The sequence below is a fragment of the Pristiophorus japonicus genome, chromosome 2 (assembly GCF_044704955.1).
Source record: "Pristiophorus japonicus isolate sPriJap1 chromosome 2, sPriJap1.hap1, whole genome shotgun sequence".
Lineage (NCBI taxonomy): Eukaryota > Metazoa > Chordata > Chondrichthyes > Pristiophoridae > Pristiophorus > Pristiophorus japonicus.
The window spans coordinates 215206562-215222727 of record NC_091978.1 but is presented as its reverse complement, the minus strand read 5'-3'; the positions used below and the strand labels follow the sequence as shown (position 1 = coordinate 215222727).

At 45.6% G+C, this 16166-nt stretch overlaps 1 protein-coding gene across 3 annotated transcripts in view; it reads right to left on the bottom strand.

Annotated features, from left to right (window-relative positions):
- Nucleotides 1–16166, bottom strand: part of bod1l1 (biorientation of chromosomes in cell division 1-like 1) — an 88799-nt gene that overhangs the window by 11835 nt on the left and 60798 nt on the right. For 2 of the 3 annotated variants that reach the window (XM_070870911.1, XM_070870913.1), the window contains exons 10-11: nt 1435–4780; nt 626–696 (exon numbers count right to left, since the gene is read on the bottom strand). In XM_070870911.1, coding sequence (XP_070727012.1) covers nt 626–696; nt 1435–4780 — 3417 coding nt within the window. The remainder of the gene's footprint in view (nt 1–625; nt 697–1434; nt 4781–16166) is intronic. The other variant, XM_070870912.1, reaches the window with a different exon arrangement.

The window sequence follows — 16166 nt, the reverse complement described above, 5'->3', positions numbered from 1 at the left end:
GGGGTTTGGGGTACAAATTCGAATTAACCAAAATAAAAGGTTCAAAGGAGGCAACACATTTTCATTAGCAGGCATTTTTTCCAATTTGAATTAAGTAACTCCGAATTAAGAGTAGACTGTGGTTATAAAGACTCAAAAATTGTTTCTTCCTCCCACTGGAACAGAGAATGGGTCATTAATATATTTTGAAAACTATGAAAGGTTTCAAAAGGATAGTGAAAGATTGCTTTCACTGGCTGGCAAATAGATAAGAGTGAGTTAGAAGATTTAAAAGAAAAACAGAATGGAATGCTTTACCACAATTGGCTACTGACAGCCAATTTGCAATTACATGATGTGCAGCCTAAGTATTTGAAAAAATTATATATATAGGGACATGGGGGGAAAGATACCGATTTGCAATTATAGTACAGTATGTAAGCTCCAGTTAGCACCGGCACAATGGGTTAAATGGCCTCCTTTACTGAATATCTATAATTCTGTTACATAAGCAGAATACACGCCAGGTACTATGTCAAGGACAGAGGAAAGAGCATGGAAGAGGAGGCACACTCAAGTCACTCCCGATAGTTGAACCATTTGGTATTTTTCCACTGACATGTACCCTTTCTATAAAGCTACTTACCGCATCATCTTTCCACTCACAACTGGCACTCGTGTTTATTTCTGTTATAACATCCTGCTGAACTGGCAGCTCTACATGAATGGGTAAAGAAATTTCGTAAGAAAAACTCTGCAAGATTGTTTTATCAGTTCTGTCAGTCTTATTAGCATAAATTCATTCAAAGCAAGCAACCAGCTGCACTACAAAAAAAATGTTCTGCACTTGTGCACTCTGATCCATGTCTATTAACACATGTGTAATTAACATTCAGGTAAATGAAGTTGTTTTGTCAAAACAAAATCGTTATATGTATACATTTTAAATTTTATGACAAGATCTGTCAATAACTTCAAGGACAGATATCCTAAACCAAGGGTGAAGCTCAAGCAGTTTATAGCACATATCTGAACCTCACTATGAAATTGTAGTCTTGAAATCACTCTCTGCTATCCACTGTTTTATAATCTACACTGCAGATCATGTGGATGCTTCCCCCACCATTAGGTTTTTAGTTCTTGTTAATGGAAACCAGTGGGCTCGACATGACGAGGAATAGGGAAACAACACAAATGCTCCTACTTGGACAGCCACAGCAAGACACTGCTGCTGATAAAGCAAACAGAACTGGTTGAAGGCTTGTCCTCAATAACACTGGGGGAAATCAAGTGGCTCTGAAAAGGTTACAACACAAAATGCTAAAGCTATATTCCACTGTAATTTCCTACCATTGGGTGAATATATATTCTAATATTCCAAGAATACTAAAAAATCCTCAAATGAACCATTTCTGTGAACAACTAAGAGTTGCATATTATGTATTTTCCTCATACCTTGTGTCTCTACTTTTGATGGGTCACATTTGGTATCCAGTTTGTTATCTAATCCTTCAGCTTGCTGTTCATCGTGCAAATCCTCTTTAATGCTTTCTGGATCATGAGCCTCTTGCTTTCCAGAACCTTCCACTGAATGTTCAACTATGCCTTGGGCAACAGAGGGGGCCTCATAGCTAAAATTTTCATCAAGTGTTGGAGTAGCTGGTGAAGATGGATCATAATGAACAAACTGTGCCACACCTGCAATTGGATGTAGAAGACTTGCATTATCCAAGGTTGGAGTATTAGGCGAAATGGTTTCATAAGGAGAAAGTAAAGATCCACGCTGTTCCATGTTTAGAGGAATATTTAACTCATTTGGCCTTGCTACTTGGTCATGAGCTGGTTCCTCTGTTTGTTCTTTTTCTAACAGAGCTGCTCTACAATCACCCGTTTTGTTCTGTACATCTTCAAATTCTTTTTCACTTTTTAGTATGTCCTTCATATGTCTGACTTCACTCCCTTCACTTTCAACAGTTTCCTTTTTCTCCTCTAACTTATCTTCAGTTTTTATTGACTTTTCTGTTTCCATCTTTAAGTCTCCCGTGCTATTGTGTGCAATTTCTTTTGTATCTGGCGTGTTTTCTTTTGATTTTAGCTGGGAGTTTTCCATATCAGTTCCCTTTTTAGCATCATCTTGTACTTTTTCCCTTGTCTTTGATGAGTTTTCAGGTTTTTTCCCCGTATCATTTGTTTCGTCAATGTCTTTCATATGCTGTTCCTTTAATTTTGATTCAGAATTTTCAGAACCATTTTTCTTTTCTTTTTCTGTCTCATTCTTTTTAGTATCTTCCTGCAGGTGAGCTTTAGATTCAGACTGACCATTTTCAGGTTCATTTCCCTCTTCCGATCCATTGCCTTTAGCAGTTTCAACATTTTCCTCAGACTTTGACACACAGTTTTCCAACTTACTCCTCTTCTCACTGCTTTGAACATCTTCATGATCAGTTGCTATGGACTTGGACAGAGAATTGTGTGACTTGCTCTCCTTTTCTTTTAGTTTTTCATTGCTTTGAATATCTAGTACTTTTTCCTTGGATCTTGATCGAATGTTTTCAAAATAACCCTTCTTTTCTATTCCTTTCTCACTGCCTTGTGGTTTTTCTTTGGATTTTGCTTGCACATTTTCAGAGTATTCTTTGGATTTTGACCGAATACTTTGTAAATCATTTTTCTTTTCCTTTCCTTTTTCAGTGTCTTGTACGTTTTCCTGCCCCTTTTCCTTTGATTTTGATCGAGACCTTTCGGAGTGGTCCCTGGATTTTGAATGAGTGTTTTCAGAATTATGTTTTCTGTCTATTCCTTTTCCACTGTTTTGAATATCTTCCTGCACTTTTTCTTTGTATTTTGATCGGGAGCTTTCAGAATGTTCCTTAGACTTTGACCGTGAGTGTTCAGAGTGTTCCCGGGATTTTGACCGAGTATTTTCAAAATTATGCCTTTTCTCCATTTTTTTCTCATGAACTTTATCTTCCTGCAAGTCTTCCTTGGACCTTAACCGTGAATTTTCAAAATGCATGTTTCTAGAATCATGCCTCTTTTCAATTCCTTTCTCCTTGCTTTGAACATCATCCTGCACTTTTTCCTTGAATCTTGATTGAAAACTTTCTGATTGCTCCTTGGGTTTTGACCCATTGTTTTCAGAAATGCGCTTCTTTTCCTGTCCCTTTTCATTGTCTTGAACAACTTCCTGCACTTTTTCCCTGGATTTTGAACGAGAGCTTTCAAAGGTTTCCTTGGATTTTGAATGAGTATTTTCAGAATCATGCCTCTTTTCTACTCTCTCATTATACTGAACATCTCGCTGCAATTTATCCCTGGATTTTGATCGAGAGGTTTCTGAGTGCTCCTTGGATTTTGACCGAGTAGTTTCAGAATCATGTCTTTTTTCTATTCCTTTCTGATTATATTCAATATCTTGCTTGGACTTTGACCGCGAGCTTTCAATGTTTTCCTTAGATTTTGACCGAGAGGTTTCAGAATCTTGTCTCTTTTCTACTCTCTTCTCATTGCCTTTATCTTCCTGCAAGTCTTCTTTGGACCTTGACTGAGAATTTTCAAAATTTTTTCTTTTTTCTTTACTTCTGACATCTTCCTGCAAGTTTTCCCTTGATTTTGACCGCGAGCTTTCAGATTCATTTCGAATCTCTTTGACTCTCTCATGACTTCTTGTATCTTCCTGTATTTTCTCTCTCGATTTTGACCGGGAGCTTCCAGAATCACCTCTCCTTTCTTTGCCTTTCTCATGGCCTTTCACATCTTCCTGCAAGCTTTCCTTGGATCTTGACCGAGAGCGTTCAGACTCATTTCTCTTTTCTTTACCTCTCTCATGGCCTTTATCATCTCGTACATGTTCCTTAGATTTTGATCGACTATGTTCAAATTCATTTCTCTTTTCTTTACCTCTCTCATGGCCTTTATCATCCTGTGCATTTTCCTTAGATTTTGTTCGACTATGTTCTGATTCATTTCTCCTTTCTTTGCTTTTCTCATGGCTTTTAGCATCTTCATGTGAGCTTTCCCTGAATTTGGAACGAGAATTTTGAGAATCGTTTCGTTTCTCCTTCCCTTTTTCACTGGCTTTAGCATCGTGTGTGTTTTCCTTGAATTTTGGTCGAGTGCTTTCAAATTCATTTCTCTTTTCTTTGTTTTTCTCATGGCCTTTTGCATCTTCCTGTATATTCTCCCTGGATTTGGACCAAGAGCTTTCAGCATCATGTCTCTTTTCTTTCCCTTTCTCAGTGCCTTTTTCTTCCTTTACTTTTGAGTGCTCTCTGGATTTGGCATCTTGGCTAAACTCTATTGCAGATGAATCTGCAGAACTTGTTGTAGAAACCAGAGCTTTGCTGTCACTCTTTGATAGGATAACATGATGGCAATTGGTCATGGCTTCCTCCGCTGAAGGGTTTCCCAGCTTCTGAGCAGCATCTATATGAATATCCTCTGTCCTTGAGCCACTCTCGGTCACCACCACTTTCCCATCACTTTCTTTTACATTCTTTATTTCATCTTTCTGCTTCGGTGACTCCTTATTACACATACTTTCGTCTACCCTAAAGTCATTAAGCTTATTAACTGCATTCACTTCCAATGCTTCCATAACTGAAGCTTGAGATGAGGAATTGCTTCTTAGTTGCTTTCGACAAGGTTCATGATCCATTTTTAATTCAGTACCGCACTCATCATTTGATTGAATGGACTCTGAAAGTCTCCTAACAGGTTTTGGTGGCACATCGTTGGACTGTGTACTCTTGGAATCTTTAGTAGAGGAAGCAACAGCCTTTTCTTTGTTCTGAAAAATAAACTTTAGGTAGAATTTTAGTGGCTAAATTATAAGAAACAAAGTGTTGCTTCAAAATAATCTGCCAATTTTTATGATTACTGTATGGAACAGAAATACCTGCCCATCTTCTACAGTATTATAAACAAGGATGAGCAGTGAACTGAAAAAGAACATTCTTTAGACGGCTATGCACAATAATACAGAAAAATATTTATGCATCGCCCTTACCATTTACTCTGATTGAATTACTGGAAGCCATTGTCTTTGGTTCCCTCCACAAACTCCATTCTCTAGTCACCGACTCCATCCCTCTCCCTGGCATCTGTCTGAGGCTGAACTATACTGTTCGCAACTTTGGTGTCATATTTGACCCTGAATGAGCTACCGACCACATATCTGTGCCATTACTAAGACCGCCTATTTCCACCTATGTAATATCACCCGACTCCACCCCTGCCTCAGCTCATCTGCTATCAAAACCTTCATCCATGGCTTTGTTACCTCTAGATTTTACTATTCCAATGTACTCCTAGCTGGCCTCCCACATTCTACCCTCCTTAAACTTGAGATCATCCAAAACTCGGCTACCCCTGTCTTAACTTGCAACAAGTCCCATTCACCCATCACTCGTGCTCATTGACCGACACTAGCGCCAGGTTAAGCAATGCCTCAATTTTAAAATTCTCATCCTTGTTTTCAAATCCCTTCATGGCTTCACCCCTCCCTATCTCTAACTTCCTCCAGCCAGACAGCCCTGAGATATATGCACTCGTCAAATTCTGGCTTCTTGAGCATTTCTGATTTTAATCGCTCACCCATTGGTGGCCGTGCCTTCAGCTGCCAAGGCCCTAAGCCCTGGAATCCCCATCCTAAACCTCTTCACCTCTTCCCTCCTTTAAGAAGCTCCTTAAAACCGACCTCTAAGTTTTCAGTCATCTGCCCTCATTTCTCCTTATTTGGATCGGTGTCAAATTTGTTGTCTTATAATTCTCCTGTGAAGTGCCTTGGGATGTTTTATGAGGTTAAAGGTGCTATACAAATAGTTGTTGTTGTAATGCAAGAAATATAAAAACAGATTGTAAGATCTTTTACAAAGTATGTAAAAAAAGATCAGCAAAAGTAAATGTGGGTCCCCTAAAGACTGACAGAAGAGAAATTATATTGGGGAATAAGGAAATAGCAGACATTAAACAAATATTTTGTATCTGTCTTCATAGTAGAGGACACAAAGAATATACCAGAAATAGTGGGGAACCAATGGTCTAATGAATGAGGAACTTAAAGTAATTAATGTGAGTAAATAAAAAGTACCGGAGACTGACTAAAAGTCAACAAATCCCATGGACCTGATAGCCTACATTCCAGGATTCTAAAAGAGGTGGCTGCAGAGATAATGGATGCATTGGCTGTGATGATCTTTTTGAATGGCGGAGCAGGCTCGAGGGGCTAGATGGCCTACTCCTGTTCCTAATTCTTATGATCTTCCAAAATTCCCTAGATTCTGGAACGCTCCAAGTGGATTGGCAGGTAGTAATTGCAACATCGCTATTCAACAAAGGAGGGAGAGAGAAAACAGGGAACTATAGGCCAGTTAGCCTGGCATCAGTCATCAAGTAAATGCAGGAAATGCATTATTAAGTGGTAAAAGGGCACTTAGAAAATTATGATTTAACATGGTTTTATGAGGATGTAAATAGCAGGAGTAGATAAAGGGTAACCAGTGGATGTAGTATATTTGGATTTTCAAAATGCATTCGCTAAAGGTGCCCAACGAAAGGTTGTTACACAAGATATCATCATCATCATAGACAGTCCCTAGAAATCAAAGAAGACTTGCTTCCACTCCTGAAGTGAGTTCTTTGGTGGCTTAACAGTCCAATACGAGAGACACAAACCCTGTTACAGTGGGACAGACAGTCGTTGAGGGAAGGGATGGGTGGGACTGGTTTGCCGCACGCTCCTTCCGCTGCCTGCGCTTGACCTCTGCACGCTCACAACGTTGAGACTCGAAGTGCTCAACGCCCTCCCGGATGCACTTTCTCCACTTAGGGCGGTCTTTGGCCAGGGACTCCCAGGTGTCAGTGGTGATGTCGCAATATATTAGGGAGGCTTTGAGGGTGTCCTTGTAACGTTTCCACTGCCCACCTTTGGCTCGTTTGCCGCGAAGGAGCTCCGCATAGAGCACTTGCTTTGGGAGTCTCATGTCTGGCATGCTAACTATGTGGCCTGCCCAGTGAAGCTGATCGAGTGTGGTCAGCGTTTCAATGCTGGGGATGTTAGCCTGGACGAGGACACTGATGTTGGTGCACCTGTCCTCCCAGTGGATTTGCAGGATCTTGCAGAAACATCGGTGGTGATATATCTCCAGCGACTTGGTGTCTTCTGTTCATCGTCCATGCCTCTGAGCCATATAGGAGGGCGGGTATTACTACAGCCCTATAGACCATGAGCTTGGTGGTAGATTTGAGGGCCTGGTCTTTGAACACTCTTTTCCTCAGGCGGCCGAAGGCTGCACTGGAGGCGATGTTGAATCTCCGCATCAATGTCTGCTTTTGTTTACAAGAGGCTCCCGAGGTAAGGGAAATGGTCCACGTTGTCGAGGGCCGCGCCGTGGATTTTGGTGACTGGAGGGTAGTGCTGTGCGGCGAGGACAGACTGGTGGAGGACCTTTGCTTACGGATGTTTAGCGTAAGGCCCATATGCCTCAGTAAATACATCGACTATATCCTGGAGTTCAGTCTCACAATGTGCGCAGACGTTGTCTGCGTACTGTAGCTCAACGACAGAAGTTGGGGTGATCTTGGACCTGGCCTGGAGGTGATGAAGGTTCTGTAGTTTAGTTCCACTCCAGCGGGGAGCTTGTTGACTGTGAGGTGAAGCATGGCAGCGAGGAAGATTGAGAAGAGGGTTAGAGCAATGATGCAGCCCTGTTTGACCCCGGTCCGGATGTGGATTGGGTCTGTAATGGATCCGTTGGTAAGGATCACGGCCTGCATGTCGTCGTGGAGCAGGCGAAGGATGCTGACTAACTTTTGGGGGCATCCGAAACAGAGGAGGACACTCCATAGACCCTCGCGGTTGACAGTGTCAAAGGCCTTTGTAAGGTCGAAGGCCATGTATAAGGGCTGACGCTGCTCCCTGCATTTTTCGTGCAGCTGTCGCGCTGCAAAGATCACGTCCGTTGTGCCCCGTAGGGGATGAAACCTGCACTGATAAAGGCACTTGGGGTTGGGGGTAATATACTAGCATAGATAGAGGATTGGTTAAAGGACAGAAAACAGTAGGAATAAACAGGTAATTTTCTGGTTGGCAGGCTGTTAATAGCCGGGTGCCGCAAGGATCAGGGCTGGGGCCTAAGCTATTTACAATTTATATGAACGACTTGGATGAAAGGACCCAGTGCAAGGTATCCAAGTTTGCTGACGATGCAAAGCTAGGCAGAAAAGCGGTGAGGAGGACACAGTCTGCAAAGGGATATAGACAAGTTAAACGAGTGGGCAAGAAGGTGGCAGATGGAGTATAATGTGGAGAAATTAGGTTATTCACTTTGGAAGAAAGAATAGAAAAATAAAATACTTTTTAAATGGCAAGAAACTATTAAACGTTGGGGTCGAGGGATTTGGGTGCCCTCGTGCATGAAACACAAAGTTACCATGCAGGTGCAACAAACAATTAGGAAAGCAAATGGTATGTTAGCCTTTATTGCAAGGGGGTTGGAATATAAGAGTAAGGTAGTCTTGCTGCAATTGTACATGGCTTTTGGTGAGACCACACCTGGAGTACTGTGCACAGTTTGGTCACCATACATAAATAAGGATATACTTGTCTTGGAGGCAGTACAACAAAGGTTCAATCGATTGATTCCTGGGATGAGGGGGTTTTCTTATGAGGAGAGATCGAGTAGATTAGGCCTATATTTCCCTATAGTTTAGAAGAATCAGAGGTGACCGCATTCTGAGAAGGCTTGATGGGATTTATGCTTAGAGGCTGTTTCCACTGGCTGGAGAGTCCAGAACTAGGAGGCAGAGACTCGGGTTAAGGGGTCGGCCATTTAGGACTGAGATGAGGAGAAATTTTTTCACAAAGGGTTGTGATCTTTGGAATTCACTACCCCAGAGGGCTGTGAATGCTCAGTCATTGAGTATATTCAAGGCTGAGATCGATAAGATTTTTGGACTCTAAGGAAATCAAGCGATATGGGGATCGGGCTGGAAAGTGGAGTTGAGGTCAAAGATCAGCCATGATCTTATTGAATGGTGGAGTAAGCACAAGGGGCCGCATGGTCTACTCCTGCTCTTAAATTATATACATATGAGACAACAGGAGGAGTGACACTTCCAAGTGATATGCTTGGAAAGGTACCTAAAATGAAGATTCAAATATATATTTATCAATTTAAACAGTGAAATTTACTCGATTCTGAGTACTAACTTAATATTTTATCCTTTTAGGTTCTATCTGGGTAGCGGAGCAGAGGCAGGTAAATAGAGCACGGTTGGAGAGGGGCCCACACTCAGTGAGCAGCGGAGGAGAGCGGATCTAACCGGGGACCGGAGCGGAGAATCAACAAAAAAAAAATCAAGGAGTGATGTCACAAAACAGCAGGTAGGTGATTGGTTGGTGAGCATTAGAGTGGCTTTGTTTTGTCTCTAAGCTGGTGCAGTGTTTTAAATAAAGAGCTGGGAAACAATAACTAATACTTTATTAAATTAATAACTTAACTAGATAAATTAATTAATATAACTAAATCACTTGATTAAAAACTTTTATTAATTTAAATAAGTATATAAATAAAAAAATTCTAGAGATGGCAGGGCAGGCTATGATATGTTGGCCTTTATTACAAGAGAATTTGAGTATAAGCATAAAGACATCTTTGGTCAGGCATAGTCAGCATGGATTTGTGAAGGCGACGTCATATTTGACAAATTTGCTGGAATTCTTTGAGGATGTAACAAACAGGGCGGATAAAGGGGAACCAGTGGATGTGGTGTAATTGGACTTCCAGAAGGCATTTGACAAGGTGCCACACAAAAGGTTACTGTACAAGATAAAAGTTCACGGGGTTGGGGATAATATATTAGCATGGATAGAAGATTGGTTAACTAACAGAAAACAGAGAGTTGGGATAAATGGTTCATTCTCGGGTTGGCAATCAGTAACTAGTGGGATGCTGCAGGGATCAGTACTGGGACTATTTACAATCTATATTAACGACTTGGAAGAAAGGACCGAGTGTAACGTAGCCAAGTTTGCTGACAATACAAAGATGGGAGGAAAAGCAATGTGTGAGGAGGACACAAAAAATCTGCAAAAGTTCATAGACAGGCTAAGTGAGTGGGCAGAAATTTTGCAGATGGAGTATAATGTTGGAAAGTGAGGTCATGCACTTTGGCAGAAAAAAAAAATCAAAGAGCAAGTTATTATTTAAATGGAGAAAGATTGCAAGTGCTTCAGTACAGCAGGACCTGGGGGTACTTGTGCATGAAACACAAGAGGTTAGTATGCAGGTACACCAGGTGATCAGAAAGGCCAATGGAATCTTGGCTTTTATTGCAAAAGGGATGGAGTATAAAAGCAGGGAAGTCTTGCTACAGTTATACAGGGTATTGGTTGAATACTGCGTACAGTTTTGGTTTCCATATTTACGAAAGGATATACTTGCTTTGGAGACAGTTCACAGAAGGTTCACTAGGTTGATTCCGGAGATGAGGGGGTTGACTTATGAGGAAAGGTTGAAGAGGTTGGGCCTCTACTCATTGAAATTCAGAAGAATGAGAGGTGATCTTATTGAAATATATAAGATTTGGAGGGGGCTTGACAGGGTAGATGCAAAGAGGATGTTTCCTCTCGTGGGGGAATCTAGAACTGGGGGCATAGTTTCAGAATACAGGGTCGTCCATTTAAAACAGAGACAAGGAGGGATTTCGTCTCTGAGTCGTGAATCTTTGGAATTCTCCATCCCAGAGAGCTGTGGCGGCTGGGTCATTGAATATATTTAAGGTGGAGAGAGACAGATTTTTGAACTACAGGAAAAGTCAAGGGTTATGGCAAACAGGCAGGAAAGTGGAGTTGAGGCCAACATCAGATCAGCCATGATCTATTTGAATGGTGGAGCAGGCTCGAGGCGCCGTATGGCCTACTCCTGCTCCTATTTCTTATATTCTTATGACTGCAATTATATAGGGCCCTGGTGAGACCATACCTGGAGTATTGTGTACAGTTTTGGTCTTCTTACATAAGGAAGGATATACTAGCCGTAGAGGGAGTCCAACAAAGATTAACATTGATTCCTGGGAGGGACGGGGGGGGGGGGGGGGGGAAGCGGGGGGATTGTCCAAAGAGGAGAGATTAAGTAGACTAGGCCTATATTCTCTAGAGTTTAGAAGAATGAGAGGTGATCTTATTGAAACATACAAAATACTTACAGGGCTTGACAAGGTAGATGGAAGGAGGATGTTTCCCCTGGCTGGCGAATCTAGAACTGGGGTCACAGTCTCAGAATAACGTGCCGGCCATTTAGGACTGAGATGAGGAGAAACGTCTTCACTCAGAGGGTGGTGAATCTTTGGAATTTTCTATCCCAGAAGCCTGTGGAGGCTCAATCTTTGAGTATATTCAAGACAGAGATTGATAGATTTTTGATATTAAGGGAGGATAGTGCAGGAAAGTGGACTTAGAAACATAGAAACATAGAAAATAGGTGCAGGAGTAGGCCATTCGGCCCTTCTAGCCTGCACCGCCATTCAATGAGTTCATGGCTGAACATTCAACTTCAGTACCCCATTCCTGCTTTCTCGTCATACCCCTTGATCCCCCTAGTAGTAAGGACCTCATCTAACTCCTTTTTGAATATATTTAGTGAATTGGCCTCAACAACTTTCTGTGGTAGAGAATTCCACAGGTTCACCACTCTCTGGGTGAAGAAGTTCCTCCGCATCTCGGTCCTAAATGGCTTACCCCTTATCCTTAGACTGTGACCTCTGGTTCTGGACTTCCCCAACATTGGGAACATTCTTCCTGCATCTAACCTGTCTAACCCCGTCAGAATTTTAAATGTTTCTATGAGGTCCCCTCTCATTCTTCTGAACTCCAGTGAATACAAGCCCAGTTGATCCAGTCTTTCTTGATAGGTCAGTCCCGCCATCCCGGGAATCAGTCTGGTGAACCTTCGCTGCACTCCCTCAATAGCAAGAATGTCCTTCCTCAGGTTAGGAGACCAAAACTGTACACAATACTCCAGGTGTGGCCTCACCAATGCCCTGTACAACTGTAGCAACACCTCCCTGCCCCTGTACTCAAATCCCCTTGCTATGAAGGCCAACATGCCATTTGCTTTCTTAACCGCCTGCTGCACCTGCATGCCAACCTTTAATGACTGATGTACCACGACACCCAGGTCTCTTTGCACCTCCCCTTTTCCTAATCTGTCACTATTCAGATAATAGTCTGTCTCTGTTTTTACCACCAAAGTAGATAACCTCACATTTATCCACATTATACTTCATCTGCCATGCATTTGCCCACTCACTTAACCTATCCAAGTCACTCTGCAGCCTCACAGCATCCTCCTCGCAGCTCACACTGCCACCCAACTTAGTGTCATTCGCAAATTTGGAGATACTACATTTAATCCCCTCATCTAAATCATTAATGTACAGTGTAAACAGCTGGGGCCCCAGCACAGAACCTTGCGGTACCCCACTAGTCACTGCCTGCCATTCTGAAAAGTACCCATTTACTCTTACTCTTTGCTTCCTGTCTGACAACCAGTTCTCAATCCATGTCAGCACACTACCCCCAATCCCATGTGCTCTAACTTTGCACATCAATCTCTTGTGTGGGACCTTGTCGAACGCCTTCTGAAAGTCCAAATATACCACATCAACTGATTCTCCCTTGTCCACTCTACTGGAAACATCCTCAAAAAATTCCAGAAGATTTGTCAAGCATGATTTCCCTTTCACAAATCCATGCTGACTTGGACCTATCATGTCACCTCTTTCCAAATGCACTGCTATGACATCCTTAATAATTGATTCCATCATTTTACCCACTACCGATGTCAGGCTGACCGGTCTATAATTCCCTGTTTTCTCTCTCCCTCCTTTTTTAAAAAGTGGGATTACATTGGCTACCCTCCACTCTATAGGAACTGATCCAGAGTCAATGGAATGTTGGAAAATGACTGTCAATGCATCCACTATTTCCAAGGCCACCTCCTTAAGTACTCTGGGATGCAGTCCATCAGGCCCTGGGGATTTATCGGCTTTCAATCCCATCAATTTCCCCAACACAATTTCTCGGCTAATAAGGATTTCCCTCAGTTCCTCCTCCTTACTAGACCCCCGACCCCTTTTATAACCGGAAGGTTGTTTGTGTCCTCCTTCGTGAATACCGAACCAAAGTACTTGTTCAATTGGTCTGCCATTTCTTTGTTCCCCGTTATGACTTCCCCTGATTCTGACTGCAGGGGACCTACATTTGTCTTTACTAACCTTTTTCTCTTTACATATCTACTTGAGGTAGATCAGCCATAATCTTCTTGAATGGCAGAGCAGACTGGAGAGGCTGAATGGCCTGCTCCTGCTCATAATTCTTTGTAACTGTAGTATTTAGGAGTTTGTGGACAGCGATTGTCCCAGATTCCGACATCTGCAGGAAATGTCTCTGCCTTCAGCCACTTTGGCTTAGAGTCATTGAGCTGGAGTGCGAGTTAGGGACACTCAAACATAAGGGAGGGTAAGAAGTTCTTGACAGTTTTATCCAGAATGCAGACCTGGTCGGGCCACCCGATATAGCGGTGGATCAGTCTATCCAGCTCAGCACCGGCCCGTTTCTCCCCGGGCCGAAGGGACCCCGCGCCGGCCTGCTTTCTACCCCGGGCCGAAGGGACCCCGCGCCGGCCTGCTTTCTACCCCAGGCCGAAGGGACCCCGCGCCGGCCTGCTTTCTACCCCGGGCCGAAGGGACCCCGCGCCTGCCTGCTTTCTACCCCAGGCCGAAGGGACCCCGCGCCGGCCTGCTTTCTACCCCGGGCCGAAGGGACCCCGCGCCGGCCTGCTTTCTACCCCAGGCCGAAGGGACCCCGCGCCGGCCTGCTTTCTACCCCGGGCCGAAGGGACCCCGCGCCTGCCTGCTTTCTACCCCGGGCCGAAGGGACCCCGCGCCGGCCTGCTTTCTACCCCGGGCCGAAGGGACCCCACGCCGGCCCGCTTCTACCCCGGGCCGAAGGGACCCCACGCCAGCCCGCTTCTACCCCGGGTCAAAGGGACCCCACACCGGCTCGCTTCTACCCCGGGCCAAAGGGACCCCGCGCCGGCCTGCTTTCTACCCCGGGCCGAAGGGACCCCGCGCCAGCCCGCTTCTACCCCGGGCCAAAGGGACCCTGCGCCGGCCTGCTTTCTACCCCGGGCCAAAGGGACCCCGCGCCAGCCCGCTTCTACCCCGGGTCAAAGGGACCCTGCGCCGGCTCGCTTCTACCCCGGGCCGAAGGGACCCCGCGCTGGCCTGCTTTCTACCCCGGGCCGAAGGGACCCCGCGCCGGCCTGCTTTCTACCCCGGGCCAAAGGGACCCCGCGCCAGCCCGCTTCTACCCCGGGCCAAAGGGACCCCGCGCCGGCCCGCTTCTACCCCGGGCCGAAGGGACCCTGCGCCGGCCTGCTTTCTACCCTGGGCCGAAGGGACCCCACGCCGGCCCGCTTCTACCCCGGGCCAAAGGGACCCCGCACTGGCCTGCTTTCTACCCCGGGCCGAAGGGACCCTGTGCTGGCCTGCTTTCTACCCCGGGCCAAAGGGACCCCGCGCTGTCCTGCTTTCTACCCTGGGCTGGCCTGCTTTCTACCCTGGGCCGAAGGGACCCTGCGCCGGACTGCTTTCTACCCTGGGCCGAAGGGACCCTGCGCCGGCCTGCTTTCTACCCTGGGCCGAAGGGACCCCGTGCCGGCCTGCTTCTACCCTGGGCCGAAGGAACCCAGTGCCGACCCGCTTCTACCCCAGGCCGAAGGGACCTGCGACTCCTGTTCGAGGCTTGCATTCTGAACCGTCTAGCGAGGCTCCACGCTGTGAGGAGCACCACCACCCCAGGGACCGAACCCAGCACCGCCCAGGAAACACAGCAGGAAACCGGGACCACCTGGGGAACTGGGCTTGGCCTGGCACCGTCCGCGACACACAGCAGGGCCTCCGGAGTGAGGGTAGCAGCCCGGACTGGCTCGGTGTCGCTTGGTGGCAAAAAACACCGCGGAGCCATCTTCGGCCTGGTGTGTTCGCCGAACAGATCGGTGAGGGCCCTGCGCCAGCCCTCTTCTGTCCCGGGTCGAAGGGACCCCTGCACCGGCCCGTTTCTACCTTGGCCCGGAGGAACCCCTGCATCTTAAACTTTTATCGACTTTTAATTCTTCTTAAAAAAAAAACTTTTAATCAATCTTAAACTTTGACCTTCCTAATGCCTGCCCCCGTACCAAGCCTCGGGCTATCTACCATTAATGGCGCTACTCGGCGCTGAGCTTGCGGCCAACACTTTGCCGTAGGCAATTAGGCTTATACAGCAGTGCCTGGTCTCCAGTTGTCTTGGACCCCCTTGCCACTGGACCAAGACCTTGCTCGGCTAAGCCCGTGTGGTTGCAGGTGTGCAGCGGCCACCCCACGTTAAAAGAAATCACGCACAGGCATCTTCCACTCCGTCAGTATGAAGTTGGGGCCTGGCATGTCAGGACCCTCATGGACAATTCCAACAGCAACAGGCCGGAACACCGCATTTCCATAGTTATCCGGGAACTCAAGACGTTTTGACATTGACATCGCCGCCTTAAGTAAGACCCAGCGGGCAGGTGAAGGCCAGTTGAGGGGAAGGCCAGTTGAAGGAACATGGTGGAGGTTACACCTTTTTCTGGAAAGAGAAACCAGAGGCAGAACGCCACCTTCATGGAGTCAGCTTTGCCATCAAGAATGAACTGGTCAACTGCCTCAAAGACTGCCCCTGTGGGGTTAACGAATGCCTCATGACTCTTCGACTCACCCTATCCAGGAATCAATGCGCCACAGTCATCAGTGCGTATGCCCCAACACTCGATTTAACAGATGAGACCAAAGAGGGTTTTTACTCCAACCTAAAATAATCCCTGTCCCGCGTCCCCACGGGTGAGAAATTGATCCTCCTGGGTGACTTTAATGCCAGGGTCAGCAAAGACACAGCCCTCTGGGGAGGCGTGATTGGCAGAGAGGGGGTAGGGAAAGCCAACTCCAGTGGTACCCTACTCCTGACAAAATGTCTAGAACATGAACTCATCACCAACACCCTGTTCCGCCAGAGGGACAAATATAAGGCATCGTGGCAACACCCTCGCTCCAAACACTGGCATCTGCTTGACGATATCATCGTCCGAGCCAAGGATCACAAGGATGTG